The 23,592-nt window shown below is 47.9% G+C and overlaps 1 protein-coding gene across 3 annotated transcripts in view; it reads left to right on the top strand.

Moving 5' to 3' along the window:
* The first annotated feature begins 1,469 nt into the window (after positions 1–1,469).
* LSM12 (LSM12 homolog) overlaps positions 1,470–23,592 on the top strand; it is a 34,697-nt gene continuing 12,574 nt past the window's right edge. Inside the window, exons 1-2 of one of the 3 annotated variants that reach the window (XM_032163801.2) lie at positions 1,470–1,739; positions 4,259–4,392. In XM_032163801.2, the coding sequence (XP_032019692.1) occupies positions 1,616–1,739; positions 4,259–4,392 (258 nt within the window). In that variant the 5' untranslated portion in view covers positions 1,470–1,615. The remainder of the gene's footprint in view (positions 1,740–4,258; positions 4,393–23,592) is intronic. The other 2 variants (XM_032163800.2, XM_058445729.1) reach the window with 2 other exon arrangements.

Genomic DNA, 23,592 nt, shown 5'->3' with positions numbered 1-23,592 from the left:
GCCTCAGCCTCTCCGAGTAGCTGGGACTACAGGCGCCCGCCACTACGCCCGGCTAATTTTTTTGTATTTTTAGTAGAGACGGGGTTTCACCGTGGTCTCGATCTCCTGACCTCGTGATCCGCCCGCCTCGGCCTCCCAAAGTGCTGGGATTACAAGCGTGAGCCACCGCGCCCGGCCGGTCAACCTGTTTCTTATACGTGAAGCGAGGATCCAAAATTTCTATAGTGAGGGGTGGGTGGGTTAGCGACAGCCATTGGTGGTAGTAGGGCTTGAAAATGCACGCGCATAGTCCTTTGCATAAGATTAAGAAAACGACTGTTTTGTATATCAGATGGACACTAAAGGGCAGGGGCGCAAAACCCCTCCTCCAAGCCCCTTTTTGTCACTATCCTCTGCTCCTCATTCCTGCCTTTTGCCTGACTTTCTGGGAGAGAGGGCAAAAAGGGAGAAGGGGAAGTGTCTTGACTTCTAAGAGTGATGGGTGACTAAGGGGGAACTACCATTTATTAAAGACCTAGTACGTGCCATGCACTTATACACGTTATCGCATTTAAACCTCCTATGAGGTAGGTATTATTATCTAACAGAGTATAGCAGTAAATAGCACCGTCCTTGGAAATAGGCAGACTGTTTTTGCTAGTTGTGGAACCGTGGACAAGTTTAGTCTAAAACTTAGTTTATGTAAAAGGAGGACATTGATTCCTACCTCAAAGGGCTGTTAGATGCTCAAGAAGTGACAATACAAATGCCTATGAAGAAACAGAATCAGGTAATTTGCTTGCTCAAGGTCAGGTGATTTAGTAAGACGCTGACCTCAGATTCTGGTTCCGGCTTATCTAACTCCACAACCAATGTTCTTTCCACTATCACTCTGTAGTTATAATCATCTTTTTTTGTTTGTTTTGAGACAGAGTCTCACTGTTGCCCAGGCTAGAGTGCAGTGGCACAATCTTGGCTCAGTGCAACCTCCGCCTTCCAGGTTCAAGAGATCCTCCAGCCTCAGTCCCCCTAGTAGCTGGGATTACAGGCACGCGCCACCATACCCGGCTAATTTTTCTATTTTTAGTAGAGATGGGGTTTCGCCATGTTGGCCAGGCTGGTCTCGAACCCCTGACCTCAGGTGATCCATCCGTCTCGGCCTCCCAAAGTGCTGGGATTACAGGCGTGAGCCACCGCTCCCGGCCGTTATAATCATCTTGTCCAAGTATCTTTAAGTCCTCTGAGGCTCTGATTCCTCATATGCAAAATGGGGTTAACATATTTTATAAAATTCATTCATTAAACTCTTGTGTGGAAGGTGTGCATATAATGGAGACTGCACCTCCCTCCTCTTTCCCCTTTTCATTCCACGTAGGTCATTTATCCTTAACTTCAAAAATGGACTCTACAGGCACTTAACCGAGCGGATGCAGCTATACAAATATTTTTCAGATTCCCCTTTATTTCCTCTTCTTTCCTAGTCCACCTAGGCTCCCGCCCCACCCAGCGCCAGGCCACGCCCCGGCGTGTGACGCAAGCACGCTCCGTGCGCGGCGTCGCGTCGCGGCGCTCACTGGGGGCCCGGCTTTCGCCCGCTGCTGCCGCCGCCGCCGCCGGCCGCGGCTGCACTCCCAAGATGGCGGCTCCTCCGGGCGAGTACTTCAGCGTTGGGAGCCAGGTGTCGTGCCGGACGTGCCAGGAGCAGCGGCTGCAGGGCGAGGTGGTAGCCTTTGACTACCAATCCAAAATGCTGGCTTTAAGTATCCTTCTCTGCGTGAAGCCCGAGTCCGGGCCGGCGTGTAGGTGCGCTGGTCGGGGGGTGGGGGACGACGGCGGTGGCTGGGGCTCTCTCCGGGCCTAGGGGCGACCGGCTACCGCGGCGCCCGGGGCGCATGCGCACGGCCCTGAGCTCCCCTCCCCCTCCCGCGGGCCCTTCGGTCAGCTTTGGGGATCCTGTCTCCCCTTGAAGGAGCTGGGGCTTTACCGAGGATCAGTGGGTGGAGGAGGGCTTGACACGGGGATGGCTTTTCGGGGGGAACGTTATGAGAGGGGACACAGTGATTAGGAGAGGGGGTGGTGGTGGGAGGGGGCTGGTGGATTGGAGCCCGGATGGAAAGGAGGGGCGGGTGAAATATTATGAGGAGGGGTGTTTAGGGTAAGGAACTGCTGGTAGGGCAAAGGTATGGAATTTAGGAGGGCATGTGCACTGATGAGATTTCGTCCAAGGAAGGGCGGTGGGATGGTGACCAAATTGGTCCTTGCCTGTTTTGGGGGCAAAACAGAGTAAGTTCAGGGCAGAGTTTGTATCTGAACTGGGGATAGTGGCTTGTTTCGCTGATGCGCGTGTATGTGTGGTGGGGGGGGCTGTGCTGATTTTTAGGCTTCTCGGTCATTTGGAAATTGCTGTTTAGGGGATGTTTGCATTGGAAACGTGTTCCAGAGAGGGCTTGCCAGGGGCTTATGTGGGTTGGGGATGTGTGAGTTACAGGTGAAAGAGTGAATGAAGTTCTCATGCTGCCTTGATCAGTCCAGCACATGGAGTCCTTTTACGTAGTAGTAGCCTCCCTTTTGAAAGTAGCAATGTTAAACTGATTGGAAAAGCTGGCCTGCTTCTTTGGGGTGGAAATGACTTCTGAATTACTCCAGGAAAACTCAGTCTTGGAAATGAAACACTTCCTTGTTGGGATAAATGTGCCACGGCTTCCCTTTTTATGTGAGCTACAGGTGGGTTTATTGAAATTTTTTTTTTTGGAGGAGTAATTTTTTATGGCATCTTTTTTTTTTTTTTAAGATGGAGTCTCGCTCTGTCGCTAGGCTGGAGTGCGGTGGCGCAGTCTCGGCTCACTGCAACCTCCGACTCCCTGGTTCAAGCGATTCTCCTGTCTCAGCCTCCGGAGTAGCTGGGATTACAGCCACGCGCCACCACGCCCAGCTAATTTTTGTATATATATATTTTTAAACAGAGATGGGGTATCACCATGTTGGCCAGGATGGTCTTGAACTTCTGACCTTGTGATCTGGCCTCAGCCTCCCAAAGTGCTGGAATCACAAGCCTGAGCCACCGCCTGGCTTTTTTTTTTTTTTTTTTTTTTGAGACGGAGTTTCACTCTTGTTGTCCAGGCTGGAGTGCAATGGCGTGATTTCGGCTTACTGCAACTTCCGCCTCCTGGGTTCAAGCGATTCTCCTGCCTCAGCCTCCCGAGTAGCTGGGATTACAGGCATACGCCACCATGCCCGGCTAATTTTTTGTATTTTTAGTAGAGACAGGGTTTCTCCGTGTTAGCCAGGATGGTCTTGATCTCCTGACCTGGTGATCCACCCACCTCGGCCTCCCAAAGTGCTGGGATTACCAGCGTGAACCACCACGCCTGGCCTAAGAATAGTTGCTTTTTTAAAAAATAAGAGGTTACACCTGGAAGAAATAAGCCCTTTTACATTAGTGGTTTAGTTGGAAGGGTCTTGGAACTAGGAATTACTTTTTTTTTTTTTTTGAGACGGAGTCTCGCTCTGTCACCTAGGCTGGAGTGCAGTGGCACCATCTGGACTCACTGCAACCTCCGCCTCCCGTGTTCAAGTATTTCTCCTGCCTCAGGCTCCAGAGTAGCTGGGATTACAGGCATGTGCCACCACACCCGGCTAATTTTTTTTTGTTTTTTTGGTAGTGACGGGGTTTTGCCATGTTGGCTAGGCTGGTCTCGAACTCCTGACCTCAAGTAATCTGCCCGCCTCAGCCTCCCAAAGTGTTGAGATTACAGGCGTAAGCGCCTGGCTGAATTACTCAACTTTTAATTGACATACAGTAGGCTCTTAAATGGTTGGAGAATGAGTATGTGAGTGAATGAATGGATTAACTAGCTGGGTCACCTTGGGTGAATTTCCTTTCCAATGTGTAGTTTTCTCCTCTGCAAAATGGGAAAGCTCACATCTGAAAGAGTAGAAAGAATACTGTGCAGACACAGAGAGTATTATACGAAGAACAGAAAGGTCTAGCTCTTTTGTCTGGCTCATAGGTCAAGACAAATGCATTAAATCTGCATTATGCCTCTCCATAAAGCCAGTAGAGAGAAGGTGACAGAACTCCTTTGGAAGCTTCCAAGGATTTGGGCAGGAGGAAGGTGACAGGCAGAGATTTCCTGAGAAGTGTGATTCTCATAAGGCCCTCATGCTCCTGGCCTGCCTTTTACAAGCCTTGTGTGAATTGTGTTTTCTATGCCCCTTTTGGGATGTGTCAGTACCTCTGCTTGTCCTATTTTTCCTTAACTTTTTTTTTTCTCACCAGAATGTCCCTCTTCCAGTGGAAAGCCCAACCATGCAGACATCTTGCTCATAAACTTACAGTATGTTTCAGAAGTGGAAATAATTAATGACCGAACAGAAACCCCTCCTCCCCTAGCTTCACTCAATGTTAGTAAGGTAAGGACTCAAGGGCAGATCTGGCTCTCTAAAATGCTGGGAAAGATGAGTCTCATTGAGTCTTGGTGATACATTGTTGTCTATTTTTCATTTTTTTAATTGGGTTAAAATTGTTTGTTCTGATACCTTTTTAAAAAATGTACGGTTAGTTTTTCTCTTTATTCGTGGATGTTATCAGTAGATCTTAAGAAATAGCTTAACTCCCAGATAAGTTGAGAACTTGCTTCTGCCTTTATGAAAGAGGACTTTTTAAATCTTGGAGTTCATGACGAACTAATGGTGCTGCTGGGGTTTGGGTGGTGGCGTTACCTATGAACGTCTTCAAATTGTGTATATGTGGATGTGTGCATACTTGAATATATGCATTTTCTGCGTGAAGATCTAAAGTGTTTTTCAGATTCTCGGAGGGTTTCATGACTTATAAAAGTTTGAAAGCCACTGTCTTAAAGGTTCTTTTTTGTCTTTATGTTTGAATTTTGAGTTCTAACAATTACATGCTTAGCGTATTTTATTTTATTTTATTTTATTTTATTTTATTTATTTATTTATTTTTTGAGACGGAGTCTCGCTCTATCGCCCAGGCTGGAGTGCACTGGCGCAATCTCGGCTCACTGCAAGCTCCGCCTCCCGGGTTCACGCCATTCTCCTGCCTCAGCCTCTCCGAGAAGCTGGGACTACAGGCGCCCGCCACCACGCCCGGCTAATTTTTTGTATTTTTAGTAGAGACGGGGTTTCACTGTGGTCTCGATCTCCTGACCTCGTGATCCGCCCGCCTCGGCCTCCCAAAGTGCTGGGATTACAAGCGTGAGCCACCGCGCCCGGCCGCTTAGCGTATTTTAATCTTGCACATACAAGTTGATCTCTGGGAACCCCCAAGTCACCTTTGTGTGTGTATGTGTGAGACAGGGTCTCGCTTTGTTGCCCAGGTTGAACTTGAACGCCTGGGCTCAAGTGACCCTTCTGCCTCAGCCTTCTGAGTAGCTGGGATTACATGCATGCGTCACCACACCTGCCCAAGTCTTTCTTTTTTTTTGAGCCACTGTTCCTGGCCTTTTTTTTTTTGAGACAGAGTCTCTCTCTGTCGCCCAGGCTGGAGTGCAGTGACACGATCTCGGCTCACTGTAGCATCCGCCTCCCGGGTTAAGTGATTCTCATGCCTCAGCCTCTGGAGTAGTTGGGACTACAGGTGTGTGCCACCATGCCTGGTCAAATTTTTTTTTTTTGGAGACAGGCGCACACTGTCACACCTGGCTAATTTGTTTTATTTTAGTAGAGACGGGGTTTCACTGTGTTGCCCAGGCTGGTCTTGAACTCCTGAGCTGAGGCAATCCGCTTGCCTTGGCCTCCCAAAGTGGTAAGATTATAGGTGTGAGCCACCGCTCCTGGCTCAATTATTGTATTATTAGTAGAGATGGGGTTTCACCATGCTGGCCAGGCTGGTCTTGAACTTCTGACCTCAAGTGATCTGCCTGCCTTGGCCTCCCAGAGTGCTGGGATTACCTGTGAGCCACCATGCCCCGCCCTAAGTCACTTTTTTGACAGTTCCATTTATTTAGTCAAAATTGATGTTGATGATAATAATGCCCCAAGCTCTGTCATAGCCTGTGCTGTCCCCTGTACTTGGAACATTTTTCCTTCCAGAATGACTGGAGCCTTACCACCCATCAGGACTCAGTTAAATGGCACGTCTTCCAAGAAGTCTTCTCTGATCACCCAGGCTAAAATAATTTGCCTGCATTATTCTCATAGTACCTTGTCCTTCACAGTTAAGGTGACCATATCATTTGAAGTCCAACCTGGGACTTTTTTTTTTTTTTTTTTTTTTGAGACGGAGTCTTGCTCTGTCGCCCAGGCTGGAGTGCAGTGGCGCGATCTCGGCTCACTGCAACCTCCGGCTCACTGCAACCTCCGCCTCCCAGGTTCATGCCATTCTCCTGCCTCAGCCTCCCAGGCAGCTGGGACTACAGGCGCCCACCACCACACCCAGCTACTTTTTTATATTTTTAGTAGAGACAGGGTTTCACCATGTTAGCCAAGATGGTCTCAATCTCCTGACCTCGTGATCCACCCGCCTCGGCCTCCCGAAGTGCTGGGATTACAGGCGTGAGCCACCGCACCCGGCCAAACCTGGGACATTTTTGAGAGTAAAGGGGAATGCTTTTATTGTACACTGGGACAACAGGTATAGATTAGATTACCCTATTCATAGCTTTTTTTTTTTTTTGAGACGGAGTCTCGCTCTGTCGCCCAGGCTGGAGTGCAGTGGCGCCATCTCGGCTCACTGCAAGCTCTGCCTCCCGGGTTCACACCATTCTCCTGCCTCAGCCTCCCTAGTAGCTGGGACTACAGGCGCCCGACATCACACCCGGCTAACTTTTTTGTATTTTTAGTAGAGATGGGGTTTCACTGTGTTAGCCAGGATGGTCTCAATCTCCTGACCTTGTGATCCGCCCGCGTCGGCCTCCCAAAGTGCTGGGATTACAGGCATGAGCCACCGCGCCTGGCCATAGCTTTTTTTGTAATTATGTATTTGTTTACTTGTCTAGTGTCTGTCTCACTAAACTTTATTCTGCAGGGATGGGAACCATACCTATTTTATTTACTATTGAATATACAGAGCCTTGCACAGAGTATTTAATAAATATTTGTTGGATGAATAAGTTATGCCTCTGATTTTAGTAGCAGGTGCCTTTCATTAAGTCTCTTGAATTAATGTGGTGGAGGTTTTTCCCTGTAGAGGAGTCTTGCAATAATGGTATTACTTTGCCTCTCTTGGGAATGTGGTGTGTTCTGTACAGTTCAGCAAAGCAAGGAAACACTTAGGCAACTAAAATAATAGAGAGTAACTGAGGCTGAGGCTAGTGAATGTCGTTACCTCAGATCTGGAGTTACTATCTTGTCAGATTCTAGGGAAATGCCACACATTTTTTAGTGATGGCCAGGGACAGATTTGGAAGGCTATTGAGTTCATATGGGTGTTGTCTTATATGGGATGTCCCATTCTTTGAAGCTTATAGGTTTTTGAAACCCTGGCTTAGTAATATACCTTCTACCAGAGTATGGGAGCTCTTTGGGTGTCTTCTATAAGCTCATGAAATTTTAAAAGACTTGTGAAATAATTTATTCCTTGTTTTTTTTTTTTTTTTTTTTTTCTTTTTGAGATGGAGTTTCACTCTTGTTGCCCAGGCTGGAGTGCAATGGCGCAACCTCGGCTCACCGCAACCTCCGCCTCCCGAGTTCAAGTGATTCTCCTGCCTCAGCCTCCCGAGTAGCTGGGATTACAGGCATGCACAACCGCACCCAGCTAATTTTGTATTTTTAGTAGAGACGGGGTTTCTCCATGTTGGTCAGGCTGGTCTTAGACTCCCGACCTGAGGTGATCCGCCCGCCTCAGCCTCCCAAAGTGCTGGGATTACAGGCGTGAGCCACTGTGCCTGTAGGGTCCAGCCCCACAGGGTTGGTGGGTCTCTCCCCATGTGCGGCGATGAGAGAGTGTAGAAATAAAGACACAAGACAGATAAAAGAAAGAAAAGGCAGCTGGGCCCGGGGGACCACTACCACCAATGCGCGGAGACCGGTGGTGGCCCCGAATGTCTGGCTTCGCTGTTATTTATTGTATACAAAGCAAAAGGGGCAGGGTAAAGAATGTGAGTCTTCTCCAGTGATAGGTAAGGTCACGTGAGTCACGTGTCCACTGGACAGGGGGCCCTTCCCTGCCTGGCAGCCGAGGCAGAGAGAGAGAAGACAAAGAGAAAGACAGCTTACGCCATTATTTCTACGTATCAGAGACTTTGAGTACTTTCACTAATTTACTACTGCTGTCTAGAAAGCAGAGCCAAGTGTACAGGATGGAACATGAAGGTGGACTAAGAGTGTGACCACTGAAGCACAGCATCACAGGGAGACGGTTAGGTCTCTGGATAACTGCGGGAAAGCCTGACTGGTGTCAGGCCCTCCACAAGAGGTGGAGGAGCAGAGTCTTCTCTAAAATCCCCCGGGGAAAAGGTGACTCCCTTTCCCGGTCTACTAAGTAGCAGGCGTTGTTCCTTGACACCTTTTGCTACCGCTAGACCAGGGTCCACCTGGCAATGGGCATCTTCCCAGATGCTGGCATCACCGCTAGGCCAAGGAGCCCTCTGGTGGCCCTGTCCAGGCATAACAGAAGGCTCGCACTCCTGTCTTCTGGTCACACCTCACTATGTCCCCTCAGCTCCTATCTCTGTATGGCCTGGTTTTTCCTAGGTTATGATTATAGAGCAGGGATTATTATAATATTGGGATAAAGAGTAATTACTACCAACTAATGATTAATGATATATATAATATCTAAGATCTATATCTGGTATGACTATTCTTGTTTTATATTTTATTATACTGGAACAGCTCGTGTCCGCGGTCTCTTGCCTCGGCACCTGGGTGGCTTGCTGCCCACATGTGCCCAGCATTATTCCTAGTATGTTAAAGAACCAAATAGGCTCTGAGTTATTTATTGGTGTTTATAGGGTATGATAAGTCTGTCACTAGATCTTTAGTGAGTAGTAAAGATCTGAAAGAGAGATGATTTTCTGAAGTTAGAAAGTTGGCTCTTGTGACCATCAAGTGCCACCATTTAGGAGGGGGTGGGGTAGTGTGGGTGGGACTGTTAAGTGGGAGCTGTTAAGAAGCAGTTCTCTTCTTATATTTGACCTCAGGTAGAAATAGCTGTTGGTTAGTTTGTGGATTATCTTTGCCTTTAGGGTTTTGCTTTTTTGCTGGTCAGTTTTCCTTGTTTACTAGCATTGTTGTAAACTAGCTGATTACCCACTCTTTGAGGAAAGCAGCAGGAAGTAATAGCTTGGGGAACACCAGAAATCTTTCCTTTTCTTACTCTGTGGCCTGCTTGCCAAATCTTGAAAAAGGTTTGCTGGGAAGAGGAGTCAGAAACTAAAAACTAAAATTAGGTTGGAGGGTTATCTTTGGATTTCGTTTATTCATTCTTCCGTTTGCAGAGATGTTTATGAGTAAGCTATATTGGCTTTCCCTTGAAATCAACCTTTTAGGATGCTTTGCGATTTCTCTTTGGAGATTGACTTAGAATTAGAGAGAGCCTGTTGGGCTATTGCTGAAAACAGCTATTTTGGGCAGCTATTAACATGTTGCATGAATGACGTGAAAAGTTTGTCTCATTTTTAAGAGCACGGACTTGAGTTTTTCTTAAGATGGAGGATCATTTAAGCAAGTGGAAGGGAACTAACTTACTCTGGGATGTCTGGAAGAAAATTGTTGAAGTTTCAGAAGCTTGCAGTCTGGAGAAGCACTACTTGTCTACTCTAACTTTAGTGAAAGGTATCATCACATATTAGCTCATCTTGCTGACATAGTAAGTGATCTGCTTAATTAAACCTGTTGATAAAAACCGGATTATTTATTGACTCTGACCTAGGAGGAAATGGAAGAGAAGGGCTTATACAGGAAATACTTAATAATAGCCCAACTAGGGAAGGTATAAACTAGCAGCTTCTTGGAAATTTACCTGTTTTGCTTTCGATTGATAGTTCACTTCAGGCTAAGAAGTCTTATTTCTATCTCCAGCAGTAGCATGTAAGAGGAAGCTTGGGAGAGGACAGTAGAGTTGCAGTAGGGGGAATTCTTTTTTTTGAGACAGGGTCTCAGTCCATTGCCCGGTGTGATCTCGGCTCATTGCAACCTCCGCCCCCTGGGTTCAAGCGATCCTCCTGCCTCAGCCTCCTGAGTAGCTGGGATTACAGGCGCCCGCTGCCACCACGCCCGTCTAATTTTTGTATTTTTAGTAGAGATGGGGTTTTGCCGTGTTGACCAGGCTGGCCTTGAACTCCTCACCTCAGATAATCCACCTGCCTCGGCCTCCTAAAGTGTTAGGATTACAGGCGTGAGCCACTGCACCTGACCAAGTCCCCTGTTTTTCTATTACTTTGTGCTTAGCCCAAGGAACTCATAGTTTGGCGACATGAAGTACCCTAAATAATGTATAATGCTAAGTTATGTTTCGTGTGTGTGTGTATGTGTGTATTTGTTCTGTTTTTTAGAGATATAGTCTCGTTCTGTTGACCAGGCTAGAGTGCAGTGGCATGATCATAACTCACTGCAGCTTCAAACTTCTGGCTCATAGGCTCAAGTGATCTGCCCACCTTAGCTTCCTGAGTAGCTGGAGTCGACTATAAGCTCCCATCACCACACCTGGGTAGTTGTTTTGTTTCTTTTTAGTTAGTCTCACACTGTGCCCAGGCTGGAGTGCAAATGATGCAGTCACAGCTCACTGCAGCCTCAACCTCCAGGGTTCGCTCAAGTGATCTTTCTACCTCGCCTCCCAAGTAGCTGGGACTACCGGCACAAACCACCACACCTGGCTAATTTTTCTTTCTTTTTTGAGATGGAGTCTCGCCCTGTCGCCCAGGCTGGAGTGCAATGGTGCCGTGATCTTGGCTCACTGCAACCTCTGCCTCCTAGGTTCAAGCAATTCTCCTGTCTCAGCCTCCCAAGTAGCTGGGATTACAGGCGTGCACCACCATGCCTGGCTAATTTTTTGTATCTTTAGTAGAAACGGGGTTTCACCATGTTGACGAGGCTGATCTCGAACTCCTGACCTCGTGATCCGCCCGCCTTGGCCTCCCAAAGTGCTGGGTTTACAGGCGTGAACCACTGCGCCCGGCCTAGTTTTTTTTTGTAGAGACAGGGTCTTACTATGTGGCCCAGGATGGTCTCTAACTCCTGGGCTCAAGCAATCCTTCTTCCTCGGCTTCCCAAAGTATTGGAATTACAGGCATGAGCCACTGGCCCAGCCTCTAGGTAATAATGTTCCTAAGTAAAGAAAAACATCTATGTTCTGTGGTCAGGGGCAGGGCAGTCTAGTAGAAAGGACTTAGGAATGAACCAAGTAGATCAGTCTTTAAAATCATTAGACTTGGCAGATGTTAGTTAATGTCTCCCAAATTGTTATTATTATTATTATTATTATTATTATTTTTTTTTTTTTTTTTTTGAGACAGTGTCTCGCTCAGTCCCCCAGACTGGAGTGCAGTGGCGCGATCTCGGCTCACTGCAATCTCTGCCTCCTGGGTTCACGCCATTCTCCTGCCTCAGCCTCCTGAGTAGCTGGGACTACAGGCGCCTGCCACTACGCCTGGCTAATTTTTTTGTATTTTTAGTAGGGACAGGGTTTCACCGTGTTAGCCAGGATGGTCTCGATCTCCTGACCTCATGATCCGCCCGTCTTGGCCTCCCAAAGTGCCCGGATTACAGGCGTGAGCCACCGTGCCCGGCCCGGATTTTTTTATTGTAGCTAACTAATGCTCATTGAATTATAGAATGAGATAAGGCAGGGGAAGGAGGGCAGTATGACAAAGGGCCCATAGAATATTTATGCCATTACACTAGGCTCTCACTTAACGTCGTTGGTAGGTTCTTGGAAACTTCGACTTTATGTATTATTATTATTATTTTGGTTTTTTTTTTTTTTTTTTTTTGAGACAGAGTCTCCCTCTGTCTCCCAGGCTGGAGTGCCGTAGCGCTATCTCGGCTCACTGCAACCTCTGCCTCCCAGGTTCAAGCAGTTCTCTACCTCAGCCTCCGGAGTAGCTGGGATTCCAGGCATCGGCCACCATACCTGGCTAATTTTTGTATTTTTAGTAGAGACGGGGTTTCACCATCTTGGCCAGGGTGGTCTTGAACTCCTGACCTCATGATCCACCCACCTCGGCCTCCCGAAGTGCTGGGATTACAGGCATGAGCCACTGCGCCTGGCACATTATTATTATTATTTTTTTAAGACGAAGTCTTGGCCGGGCACGGTGGCTCACGCCTGTAATCCCAGCACTTTGGGAGGCCGAGGCGGGTGGATCACGATGTCAGGAGATCGAGACCACCCTGGCTAACATGGTGAAACTCCGTCTCTACTAAAAATACAAAAATTAGCCAGGTGTGGTGGCGGGCGCCTGTAGTCCCAGCTACTTGGGAGACTGAGGCAGGAGAATGGTGTGAACCCAGGAGGCGGAGCTTGCAGTGAGCCAAGAGTGCGCCACTGCACTCCAGCCTGGGAGACAGAGTGAGACTCCGTCTCAAAAAACAACAAAAAAAAGTCTCACTCTGTTGCCCAGGCTGCAGTGCCATGGCTCTATCTCAGCTTACTGCAACCTCCGCCTCCTGTGCTAAAGCAGTTCTCCTGTCTCAGCCTTCCGAGTAGCTGGGAGTACAGGTGCGCCCCAGCACATCCGTCTTATTTTTTTATGTGTTTGAGACAGAGTTTCACTCTTGCTGCCCAAGCTGGAGTGCAACGGCACAATTTCGGCTTACCACAACCTCCGCCTCCCGGGTTCAAGCGATTCTCCTGCCTCAGCCTCCCAAGTAGCTGGGATTACAGGCATGTGCCACCACACCTGGCTAATTTTGTATTATTAGTAGAGACAGGGTTTCTCCATGTTGGTCAGACTGTTCTTGAACGGCCGACCTCAGGTGATTTGCCTCAGCCTCCCAAAGTGCTGGGATTAGAGGTGTGAGCCACTGTACCAGGCTGTATATTTTTTTCTTTTTTTGGAGAGGAGTTTTCCTTTGTCACCAAGGCTGGAGTGCAGTGGTGCAATCTCAGCTCACTGCAACCTCTGCCTCCCGAGTTCAAGCAATTCTTCTGCCTCAGCCTCCTGAGTAGCTGGGACCACAGGCGCACGCCATCATGCCTCCCAATCTCAAGCAGTCCTTCTGCCTTACCCTCCTGAGTCGCTGGGACTACAGGTGTGTGCCACCACGTCCAGCTAATTAAAAAAAAACAATTTTTTGTCGGTTGGGGAGTAGAGACATGGTCTTACTATACTGCCAATGCTGGTCTCAAACTCCTGGCCTCAAGTGATCCTCCCACCTCAGCCTCCCAAAGTGGTGGGATTACAGGAGTGAGCTACTGCGCCCAGCCAGAGTTCGCTTTTTTTTTTTTTTTGAGACGGAGTCTTTCTCTGTCCCCCAGGCTGGAGTGCGGTGGCGCGATCTCGGCTCACCGCAACCTCCACCTCCTGGATTCACGCCATTCTCCTGCCTCAGCCTCCCGAGTAGCTGGGACCACAGGCGCCCACCAACACGCCCGGCTAATTTTTTTGTATTTTTTAGTAGAGACGGGGTTTCACCGTGTTAGCCAGGATGGTCTCGATCTCCTGACCTCGTGATCCACCCGCCTCGGCCTCCCAAAGTGCTGGGATTACAGGCTTGAGCCACCGCGCCCGGCCTTTTTTTTTTTTTTGAGACAGAGTTTTACTCTTGTTCCCCAGGCTGGAGTGCAATGGCGCGATCTCGACTCACCACAACCTCCGCCTCCCGGTTTCAAGCAATTCTCCTACCTCAGCCTCCCGAGTAGCTGGGATTACAGGCATGCATCACCATGCCTGGCTAATTTTTTTTTGTATTTTTAGTAGAGATGGGGTTTCTCCGTGTTGGTTAGGCTGGTCTCGAACTCCCCACCTCAGGTGATCCACTCACCTCGGCCTCCCAAAGTGCTGGGATTACAGGCATGAGCCACCACGCCCTACCCAGGGTACCTTTAGGTATCATGTCACATTGAGGGGAGAATTCGTTTTTATTTTGAATTCTACCAGTTTCACAGTTAAAATTCAGTATAACCCTGTGGCTTTCTGGTGATTTGAGGGTTAAACCCAAGTATCAGTAAATTCCTGGGGTTGATATGATAATTATTGCATTGTAGCCTATGTTTGTGGACATAGCCTATTAGCAGGGCTCTTGGTTATATCTTTATATATATAAATTATATATATATATTTCAGACAGGGTCTCACTCTCACCCAGGCTAGAGTGCAGTGGTATGATCTCTGCTCACTGCAGCCTCTACCTCCTGTGCTAAAGTAATTCTCCTGCCTCAGCCTCCTGAGTAGCTGGGACTACAGGCATGCGCCACCATGCCCGGCAAATTTTTTTTTTTTTTTTTTTTTGTATTTTCGGTAGAGGCGGGGCTTCACCATGTTGCCTAGGCTGGTCTTGAACTCCTGAGCTCAGATGATCCACTTGCCTCAGCCTCTGAAAGTGCTGGTATTACAGGTGTGAGCCACTGCGCCTGGCCCTTGGTCATATCTTGACCCTAATATGTTGAGGTATGGACGTGTCCAGTGAAGTCAGAGATGGCCTGGCCAGCCTATGTTTAGCTATGTATACTTTAGTAGGAAGTAAGAAGGTATGTGAATGTGGGAACGAAGAACCACTTGTCTAAGGCAAGCAAGTTTTTACTACAGATAGTTTTTCTGGCTTTTAGAGGCTGTAACCTCATGATTAACTTGGTTAGAAAATGTTTCTGGCTGGATGCAGTGGCTCACACCTGTAATCCCAGCACTTTGGGAGGCCGAGGCGGGCAGATCACAAAGTCAGGAGTTTGAGACCAGTCTGGCCAATATGGTGAAAATACTAAAAATAGAAAAATACTCTACTAAAAATGAAAAATTAGCCGGGCATGGTGGCACACGCCTGTAGTCCCAGCTGCTTGGGAGGCTGAGACAGGAGAATCCCTTGAACCCGGGAGGCAGAGGTTGCAGTGAGCCGAGATTGCACCACTGCACTCCAGCCTGGGCGACAGAGTGAGACTCTGTCTCAAAATTAAAAAAAAAAAAAAAGAAAAAGAAAATGTCGCCAAGGCCACAGTCCCTGGTGAGAGTCCATGGGTAAAACTTGCACCTGGCTTTGAGCAGATAGCTGTTTCATCATAGAAGTGTCATGAAGATACAGGTGGGAGATGGAGAGGAAGATCCCATCACTGCTGAGTGGCAGGGGCATGTTAAGTAGTGAGTGGTGTCAAATGGGTCAGAAAGGTGGAATAATTTATTGCCATTTTAAAAATCACCGACTTGGTGGGTGTGGTGACTCACACCTATAGTCCCAGCACTTTGGGAGGTTGAGGTGGGTAGATTGCTTGAGGCCAGGAGGTCAAGACCAGCCTGGGCAACATAGATCCTGTCTGTACAAAAAATACAAAATTAGCCAGGTGTGGTGGTGTGCCTGTCGTCCCAGCTACTTTGGAGACTGAGGTGGGAGGATCACTTGAACCTGGGAAGGTCAAGGCTGCAGTGAGCTGCAGTCATGCCACTGTACTCCAGCCTGGGTGACAGAGTGAGACCCTGTCTAAAAACAACAACAACAACAACAACAACAAAACCCATTGGCTTTTTGAAGTCAGATTCAATGGCATTCAATCTTTGGGGTCAACCTGACAGAATCATGATGGGGGTACAGTGCTGCAGGCTAGAACTCATGACTCGGTTCAGGTTATAGCGTATGGCAGTCTGCTGACACAGTGGGGCTCTTGTTAAGCCAAGAGTTTAGTTCCCAAGGGGACCTTCTTGGCCTCATAGGACATGGAAGTGGGGAATAGAATTGTTGTCCTCCTGAAAAGATAAATTGTTGAGCCCAGGTGAGTCTGGCAGAGTTGTGCCATAGGTGTGTTGTTGCAGCCACCTCTGCACCCTACCCTTGAGTGGAGACAGTTCAAAATAAGGACATTAGGGTGGGTCAGTGGTGGTAATTCCTCCAGTATTAAGAGAAGGGTATTCTAACTAAAACTTTTTCTGGCAGAGAATGGGCTTGGGGTGGGGTAGGGGAACCAAACAAGTGGTAGAGTCAAATTCTGGCAATGGAATTTTAAGACTAGCTCAGGTAAATATCAGAAACTACCCTGGAGATTGAAGCAAATTCTACCTGAGCTGGAAAATTAAAGGATCTACACATTATGCTAAAAGTATTGTGGAATAAGATATAGGGAGTTTGAAGGACAGCAGTGTTTTTCCAACTGTGCTGTTAATGAATGTGTGACCTCTGGGAACTGTTTTGTGACTGGTCCTCTGAATCTCTGATAGTCATTGTTTCTTCTCCTTTTTTCTGTCTTCTCTGTTGCGCTCTCTCCCTTCAAGGTGCTGGGAAATGCCAGGATGATTAAAACACTGCTCTTGCCCTCCAGAATCTCACATTTGTTGGGAGTGGTGAGGGACAGCAGCATTTAACTTAGTGATAACAATATGGTGAGACCCGCTCTGCACTAGTGGTCATATGTGCAAGGTACATGACAGCATCGAGCAGGGAGGAGCAAACTTTTTCTATAAAGGGCCAGATAGTAAGTCTTTTAGGCTGTATTGGCCGTGTGGTCTTGGTCACATCTACTCGACCTTGCCGTTGTAGCACAGCAGCCCTAGACAACGTGTAAACAAATGGGCATAGCTGTGTTCCAATGAAACTTATCTAAGACAAGTGGTTGGCTGAATTTGGCCCACAGGAGGCTGTTTGCCAACCCTTGGTATAGAGTAGTGAGCATTTTAGGGAAGACACTTCAGATGTGACAGTGGAGGAGGGGCTTGAAAAATAAATGGCAATTATTCAGAGAAAGGGAAGGAAGAGAAAAGGGATCAAGTTGATTTGGGAGTGCTCAGTTTGTCCACCTCTGCAATTTAGAACTTGATGCTTTTCTGTTGAGCTGAACTGGAGGTTGTTAGTTCTCAAAAAGGAGGGAAGAGACTATTAAAGAACAGTATTTATTTTTCAGACAGCATGTAACACTTTATTTATTTATTTATTTATATTTTTAAGACAGAGTTTTGCTCTTGTCCAGGCTGGAGTGGTGATTTATTAATTTATTATATAAATTTATATAAAAATATATATATAAAATATAAATAGATTATTTATTTATTTATATAAATATATATATATTTTAAGACAGAGTTTCGCTCTTGTTGCCCAGCCTGGAGTTCAATGGCACGGTCTCAGCTCACTACAACCTCCACCTCCCGGGTTCAAGCGATTCTCCTGCCTCAGCCTCCCAAGTAGCTGGGATTACAGGTACCCGCCACCACGCCCGGCTAATTTTTGTAATTTTAGTAGAGATGGGGTTTCACCATGTTGGGCAGGCTGGTTTCGAACTCCTGACCTCACATGATCCGCCGCCTCAGCCTCCCAAAGTTCTGGGATTACAAGTGTGAGCCACCGCACCCGGCCTGTTTGTTTCTTTAAAGACAAGTTCTCGCTGTGTTGTCCAGCTTAGTGTGCAGTGGTTCCAACACGGCTTGCAGCAGCCTTGACATCCTGGGCTCAAGCGATCCTCCCACTTCAGCATTTCAGGTAGCTGAGACTACAGGTGCATGCCAACACACCTGGCTGATTTTTTTAAATTTCATTTTTTGTAGAAACAGGGTCTCACTGTTAAGCCCAGGCTGGGCTCAGGTTTTTTGTTTGTTTGTTTGTTTTTAATTTAGACATAGGGACTTGCTCTGTTGCCCAGACTGGGATGCAGTGACATGATCATAGCTCACTGCAGCCTCGACCTCCATGGCTCAAGCGTGCACCACCGTGCCTGGCTAATTTAAACTTTTTAAATTTTTTGTAAGATGGAGTCTTGCTGTCACCCAGGCTGGAGTGCAGTAGCACGATCTTGGCTCACTGCTACCTCCGCCTCCCCGGTTCAAACAATTCTCCTGCCTCAGCCTCCCAAGTAGCTGAGATTACAGGCACATGCCACCACACCCAGCTGATTTTTGTATTTTTAGTAGAGATGGGGTTTCACCATGTTGGCCAGGCTGGTCTTGAACTCCTGACCTCAAGTGATCCACCCGCCTCGGCCTCTCAAAGTGCTGGGATTATAAGTGTGAACCACTGTGCCTGGCCTAACATTTTTTTTGGTAGAGTCAGGGGCCTTGCTATGTTGCCCAGTCTGGTCTTGCACCCCTGGACTCAAGCCATCCTCCTGTCTTGGCTTCCTAAAGTGTTAGGGTTACAGGTATGAGCCACCAATCCTGGCCTGATTCAATATTTTGTTTTTTTTGTTTTTTGTTTTTTGTTTTTTTTTTGAGACGGAGTCTTGCTCTGTCACCCAGGCTGGAGTGCAGTGGCACAATCTTGGCTCACTGCAAGCACCGCCTCCCAGGTTCACGCCATTCTCCTGCCTCAGCCTCTCCAAGTAGCTGGGACTACAGGCGCCCGCCACCACGCCCGGCTAATTTTTTGTATTTTTTTTAGTAGAGACGGGGTTTCACCGTGGTCTCGATCTCCTGACCTCGTGATCCGCCCGCCTCGGCCTCCCAAAGTGCTGGGATTACAAGCGTGAGCCACCACGCCCGGCTAATTCAATATTTTGATTCATTGTTATTTATTTACTCTTATGTATTCTAGGACAGAACTTCAAGTAGAGTACTGTATTTTTTTAGTTCCTAACTGTCCAATTTGTAGGGAACAGTATATATATATATATATATATTTTTTTTTTTCCCCCCCGAGACAAGGTCTTAACTGTGTCACTCAGGTTAAAGTGCAGTGGTGCAATCTCACCTCACTGCCACCTCCCCCTCCCAGGCACAAGCTAGGCTCCCAAGAAGCTGGGACCATAGGAGTGTGCCATCACACCCAGCTAATTTGTGTTTTTGTTTTGTTTTGTTTTGTTTTGTTTTTTTATGAGATGGAGTCTCGCTGTGTCGCCAGGCTGAAGAGCAGTGGCACGATCTTGGCTCACTGCAACCTCCGCCTCCCAGGTTCAAGCGATTCTCCTGCCTCAGCAGTAGCTGGGACTACAGGTGCCCGCCACCACGCCTGGCTTTTTGTATTTTTAGTAGAGACGGGGTTTTACCATATTGGCCAGGCTGGTCTCGAATTCCTGATCTCGTGATCTGCCTTCCTCTGCCTCCCAAAGTGCTGGGATTACAGGCGTGAGCCACCGCTCCCAGCCAATTTTTGTATTTTTAGTAGAGAGGGGGTTTCACCATGTTGGTCAAGATGGTCTCGATCTCTTGACCTCGTGATCTGCCCACCTCAGCCTCCCAAAGTGCTGGGATTACAGGTGTGAGCCACTATGCCCAGCCCCCCAGCTAATTTGTTAAAAATTTTTTTGTAGAGACAGGGTTTTGCCATGTTGCCCAGGCTGGTCTCAAACCCCTGAGCTCAAAGTATCCACCCACCTGTCTCCCAAAGTGCTGGAGTTATAGGTGTGAGCTACCACGCCTGTCCAGGAACAGTATTTTATTAGAAATGTTCAGACACACTGGGCACCGGGGCTCACACCTGTAATTCCAGCACTTTGGGAGGCTGAGGCAGGCAGATTACTTGAGGTCAGGAGTTCGAGACTAGCTTGGCCAACAGGGTGAAACCCCCATCTCTTCTCAAACTACAAAAATTAGCTGGTTGTGGTGGCATGTGCCTGTAATACCAGCTACTCTGGAGGCTGAGGCAGGAGAATCACTTGAACCCAGGAAGTGGAGGTTACAGTGAGCCTAGATCACGCCACCGTACTCCAGCCTGGGCAACAGAGCGAGACTCCATCTCAAAAAAAAAAAAAAAAAAGAAAAAAGAAATGTTCAGGCACAAGCTTTCAGCTAGGAACAGTTGTCCTGGGGATGCTGATATTCGGAAGATATATTTTTGAGAGCCTGTTTGTTGCTAGCTAAGAATAAAGGCTTTGGCCGGGTGTGGTGGCTCATGCCTGTAACCCCAACACTTTGGGAGGCTGAGGCGGGTGGATTACCTGAGGTCAGGAGTTCGAGACCAGCCTGGTCAACATGGCAAAACCCCGTCTCGGCCGGGCACAGTGGCTCACGCTTGTAATCCCAGCACTTTGGGAGGCCGAGGCGGGCGGATCACGAGATCAGGAGATCGAGACCACGGTGAAACCCCATCTCTACTAAAAATACAAAAAAAAAATTAGCCGGGCGTGGTGGCGGGTGCCTGTAGTCCCAGCTACTCGGAGAGGCTGAGGCCGGAGAATGGCATGAACCCGGGAGGCGGAGCTTGCAGTGAGCCGAAAGTGCGCCACTGCACTCCAGCCTGGGCGACAGAGCAAGACTCCGTCTCATACTAAAAAAAAAAAAAAAAAAATACAAAAATTAGCTGGGCATGGTGTCACATGTCTGTAACCCCAGCTACTTGGGAGGCTGAGGCAGGAGAATCGCTTGAAGCTGGGAGGTGGAGGTTGCAGTGAGCTGAGATCGCGCCATTGCACTCCAGCCTGGGCAACAAGAGAGAAACTCCGTCTCAAAAAAATAAAAAGAAAAAGAATGAAGGCTTTCCAAGAGCCTACCCCAGATTCAAAACATAGGGAACATGCAAGGGCCCTTATGATAACAGTTGTTCTTAGCCACTCTGGTCTGCCATCCCTTGACACCCACCAGGCTTGCAGGCGTCACAAGCAGTTCTGGGCAGCAGCTGCAGTGTTTCCTAAGCCCTCTGTGAGGACAGCTGGTTGGAAGACCCAAATACACAGAGAAGACAAACTGAGAGTGGCTCATTGGAGTCAGTAGGTCACACCCAGCAGGCTCCTCTCTGGCTTCTCTGTTTCCCTTGTTGTATCAGCTGTCTCAGCCTGTTAAATACTTGTAGTAGGAATCCCTTTGGATTCCCCACGGCACCTGTGCCTTCCTGGTCTGGGCATGTGGAAATAAGATGGCCCAGCTGGTGACTGAATAACAAAATGAAGTGCATATTGCTTGGATTTTGTTCTTTTGGCTCCTCCCTTTTCCTTCCGTGTCACTGCGTGCAAACGAGATGTGTGTCCTTGGTGTTCATTAAATCACTCACTTGTGGGACACGGTGGCTCATGCATTTAATCCCAGCACTTTGGGAGGCTGAGGCGGGAGGATTGCTGGAGGCCAGAAGTTCAAGACCAGCCTGGGCAATATAGCAAGACCCCGTCTCTACAAAAATAAAAAAAAGTAGCTGGTGTGGTGGCGCACACCTATAGTCTCAGCTACTCAGTAGGCTGAGGTGGGAAGATCACTTGAGCCCAGGAGTTTGTGGCTGCATTGTGCTAGGATCATGCCCCTGCACTCCAGCCTGGGCAGAAGAGTGATACCTTGTCTCTTAAAAACAAACAAACAAACAAACAAAAATAAGGGTTACCCAGCATCAGTCATGATTAGAAGCTGGTTTTTGTTGTTGTTGTTTTGTTTTTTTTAAGGCAGAGTCTCTGTCACACAGGCTGGAGTGCAGTGGCACAAGCTCAGCTCACTGCAGCCTCCGTCTCCCGGGTTCAAGCGATTCTCCTGCCTTAGCCTCCCAAGTAGCTGGGACTACAGGTGCACACCACCATGCGTGGCTCTAACCCAGTAGAGACGGGGTTTCATAAAGTTGGCCAGGCTGGCCTGAACTCCTGGCCTCAAGTGATCTTCCTGCCTTGGCTTCCCAAAGTGCTGGGAGTATAGGAATGAGCCACTGCGCCCAAAGTGCTAGGAGTATAGGAATGAGCCTTTTAATATTGTTGTGCTTTGATATCGAATGCATATACTTTTCTCCTTTGCCCACATCAAGGTGCTATATATAAAACGGGCACAGGAGGAAGCACTGGTTAGTATACAAGGACTGTGTTTTCACTGGGAATCATGCAGAATGAAAGGAGAGCCAGGCCGGGCGCAGTGGCTCACGCTTGTAATCCCAGCACTTTGGGAGGCCGAGGCGGGCAGATCACGAGGTCAGGAGATCGAGACCATGGTGAAACCCCGTCTCTACTAAAAATACAAAAAATTAGCCGAGCGTGGTGGTAGGTGCCTGTAGTCCCAGTTACTCGGAAAGGCTGAGGCAGGAGAATGGCGTGAACCCGGGAGGCGGAGCTTGCAGTGAGCCGAGATCGCGCCACTGCACTCCAGCCTGGGTGACAGAGCGAGACTCCGTCTCAAAAAAAAAAAGAAAGGAGAGCCAGGTAAGCACAGATTGTCATGTGCAGTGATTTCAAGTAAGCCATATGCACATTAACAACAAATATTTGTAAGTTTATGCTTCTTGGTTTGCCTGAACCCAGTGTGTTCTTAAACTTGGTGCTTTTTATTCTTTGAGATGCTAACCAGTTAGTGCTTCTAACTGATTCGTAGTGAGGCCAGCAGCTAGCATGTTTGCATTGAAAATGGGTGTAGTATGGGTGATAGTCATTGAATTTTTATGGTTACCTTTTTTTTTTTTTTTTGAGATGGAGTCTCTGTCTGTCACCCAGGCTAGAGTGCAGTGGTGCAAGCTCGGCTAACTGAAACCTCCGCTTCCCGGGTTCAAGCAATTCCTCTGCCTCAGCCTCTCAAGTAGATGGGACTACAGGTGCATGTTACTGTGCCCGGCTAATGTTTGTAATTTTTGTAGAGATGGGGTTTCGCTATGTTGACCAGGCTGGTCTCGAACTCCTGGGCTCAAGTGATGTGCCTTCCTTGGCCTCCCAAAGTGCTGGGATTACAGGCATGAGCCACTGCCCTTGGCCTGGAAAAAATTTTTCTATGTTTTGCTGCATAAAGAAAATGACAAGACAAGCCATAGACTGGGAGAAATAATTTGCAAAACATGTATCTTGTAGAGCACTTGTGTCCAGAATATTTGTGTGTGTGTGTGTGTGTGTGTGTGTGTGTGTATTTAATACAGACACTGTCTATGTTGTCCACACTGGTCTCGAATTCCTGGCTCAAGTGATCTGCCTTCCTCAGCCTCCCAAAGTGCTAGGATTACAGGTGTGAGTGACCACGCCCAGCCAAGAACTCCTAATAAGGCAGCCTGGGCATGGTGGTTTATGCCTATAATTCCAGCACTTTGGGAGGCTGAGGTGGGAGGATGATTTGAGATCAGGAGTTTTGAGACTAGCCTAGGGAACATAGGGAGACCCCATCGCTACATAAAATTAGAAAAAAAAAAAAAAAACCTGCCAGGCATTAGTGGTCCTTGCTTGTGGTTCCAGATGCTTGGGAGGCTGAGGTGGGAGGATTGCTTTAGCCAAGGAGGTCAAGGCTGCAGTGAGCCATGATTGTGTCAGTACACTCCAGCCTGGGCAACAGAGCAAGACCTATCTCAAAAAAGAAAATAATAATGATAATAAGACAATCCAGGCTGGGCATGGTGGCTCATGCCTGTAATCCCAGCACTTTGAGAGGCCGAGGCAGGTGAATTATCTGAGGTCAGGAGTTCGAGACCAGCCTGGCCAACATGGTGAAACCCCGTCTCTACTAAAAATACAAAAATTAACTGGGCGTGGTGGCGGGGGACCTGTAGTCCTAGCTACTCTGGAGGCTGAGGCAGGAGAATTGCTTGAACCTGGGAGGCAGAGGTTGTGGTGAGCTGAGATGGTGCCACTACACTCCAGTCTGGGTGACAGAGCAAGACTCCATCTCAAAAAAAAGACAGTCCAATTAAAAATGGGCAAAAGCTTTGAATACTGTATCAGAGAAGATACAGTAATTACAAATAAGCACATAAGATGCTTGATATCAT

This window comes from Hylobates moloch, unplaced genomic scaffold, assembly GCF_009828535.3.
Source record: "Hylobates moloch isolate HMO894 unplaced genomic scaffold, HMol_V3 SCAFFOLD_10, whole genome shotgun sequence".
NCBI lineage: Eukaryota > Metazoa > Chordata > Mammalia > Primates > Hylobatidae > Hylobates > Hylobates moloch.
This window is presented reverse-complemented; position numbering and strand designations above follow the sequence as displayed.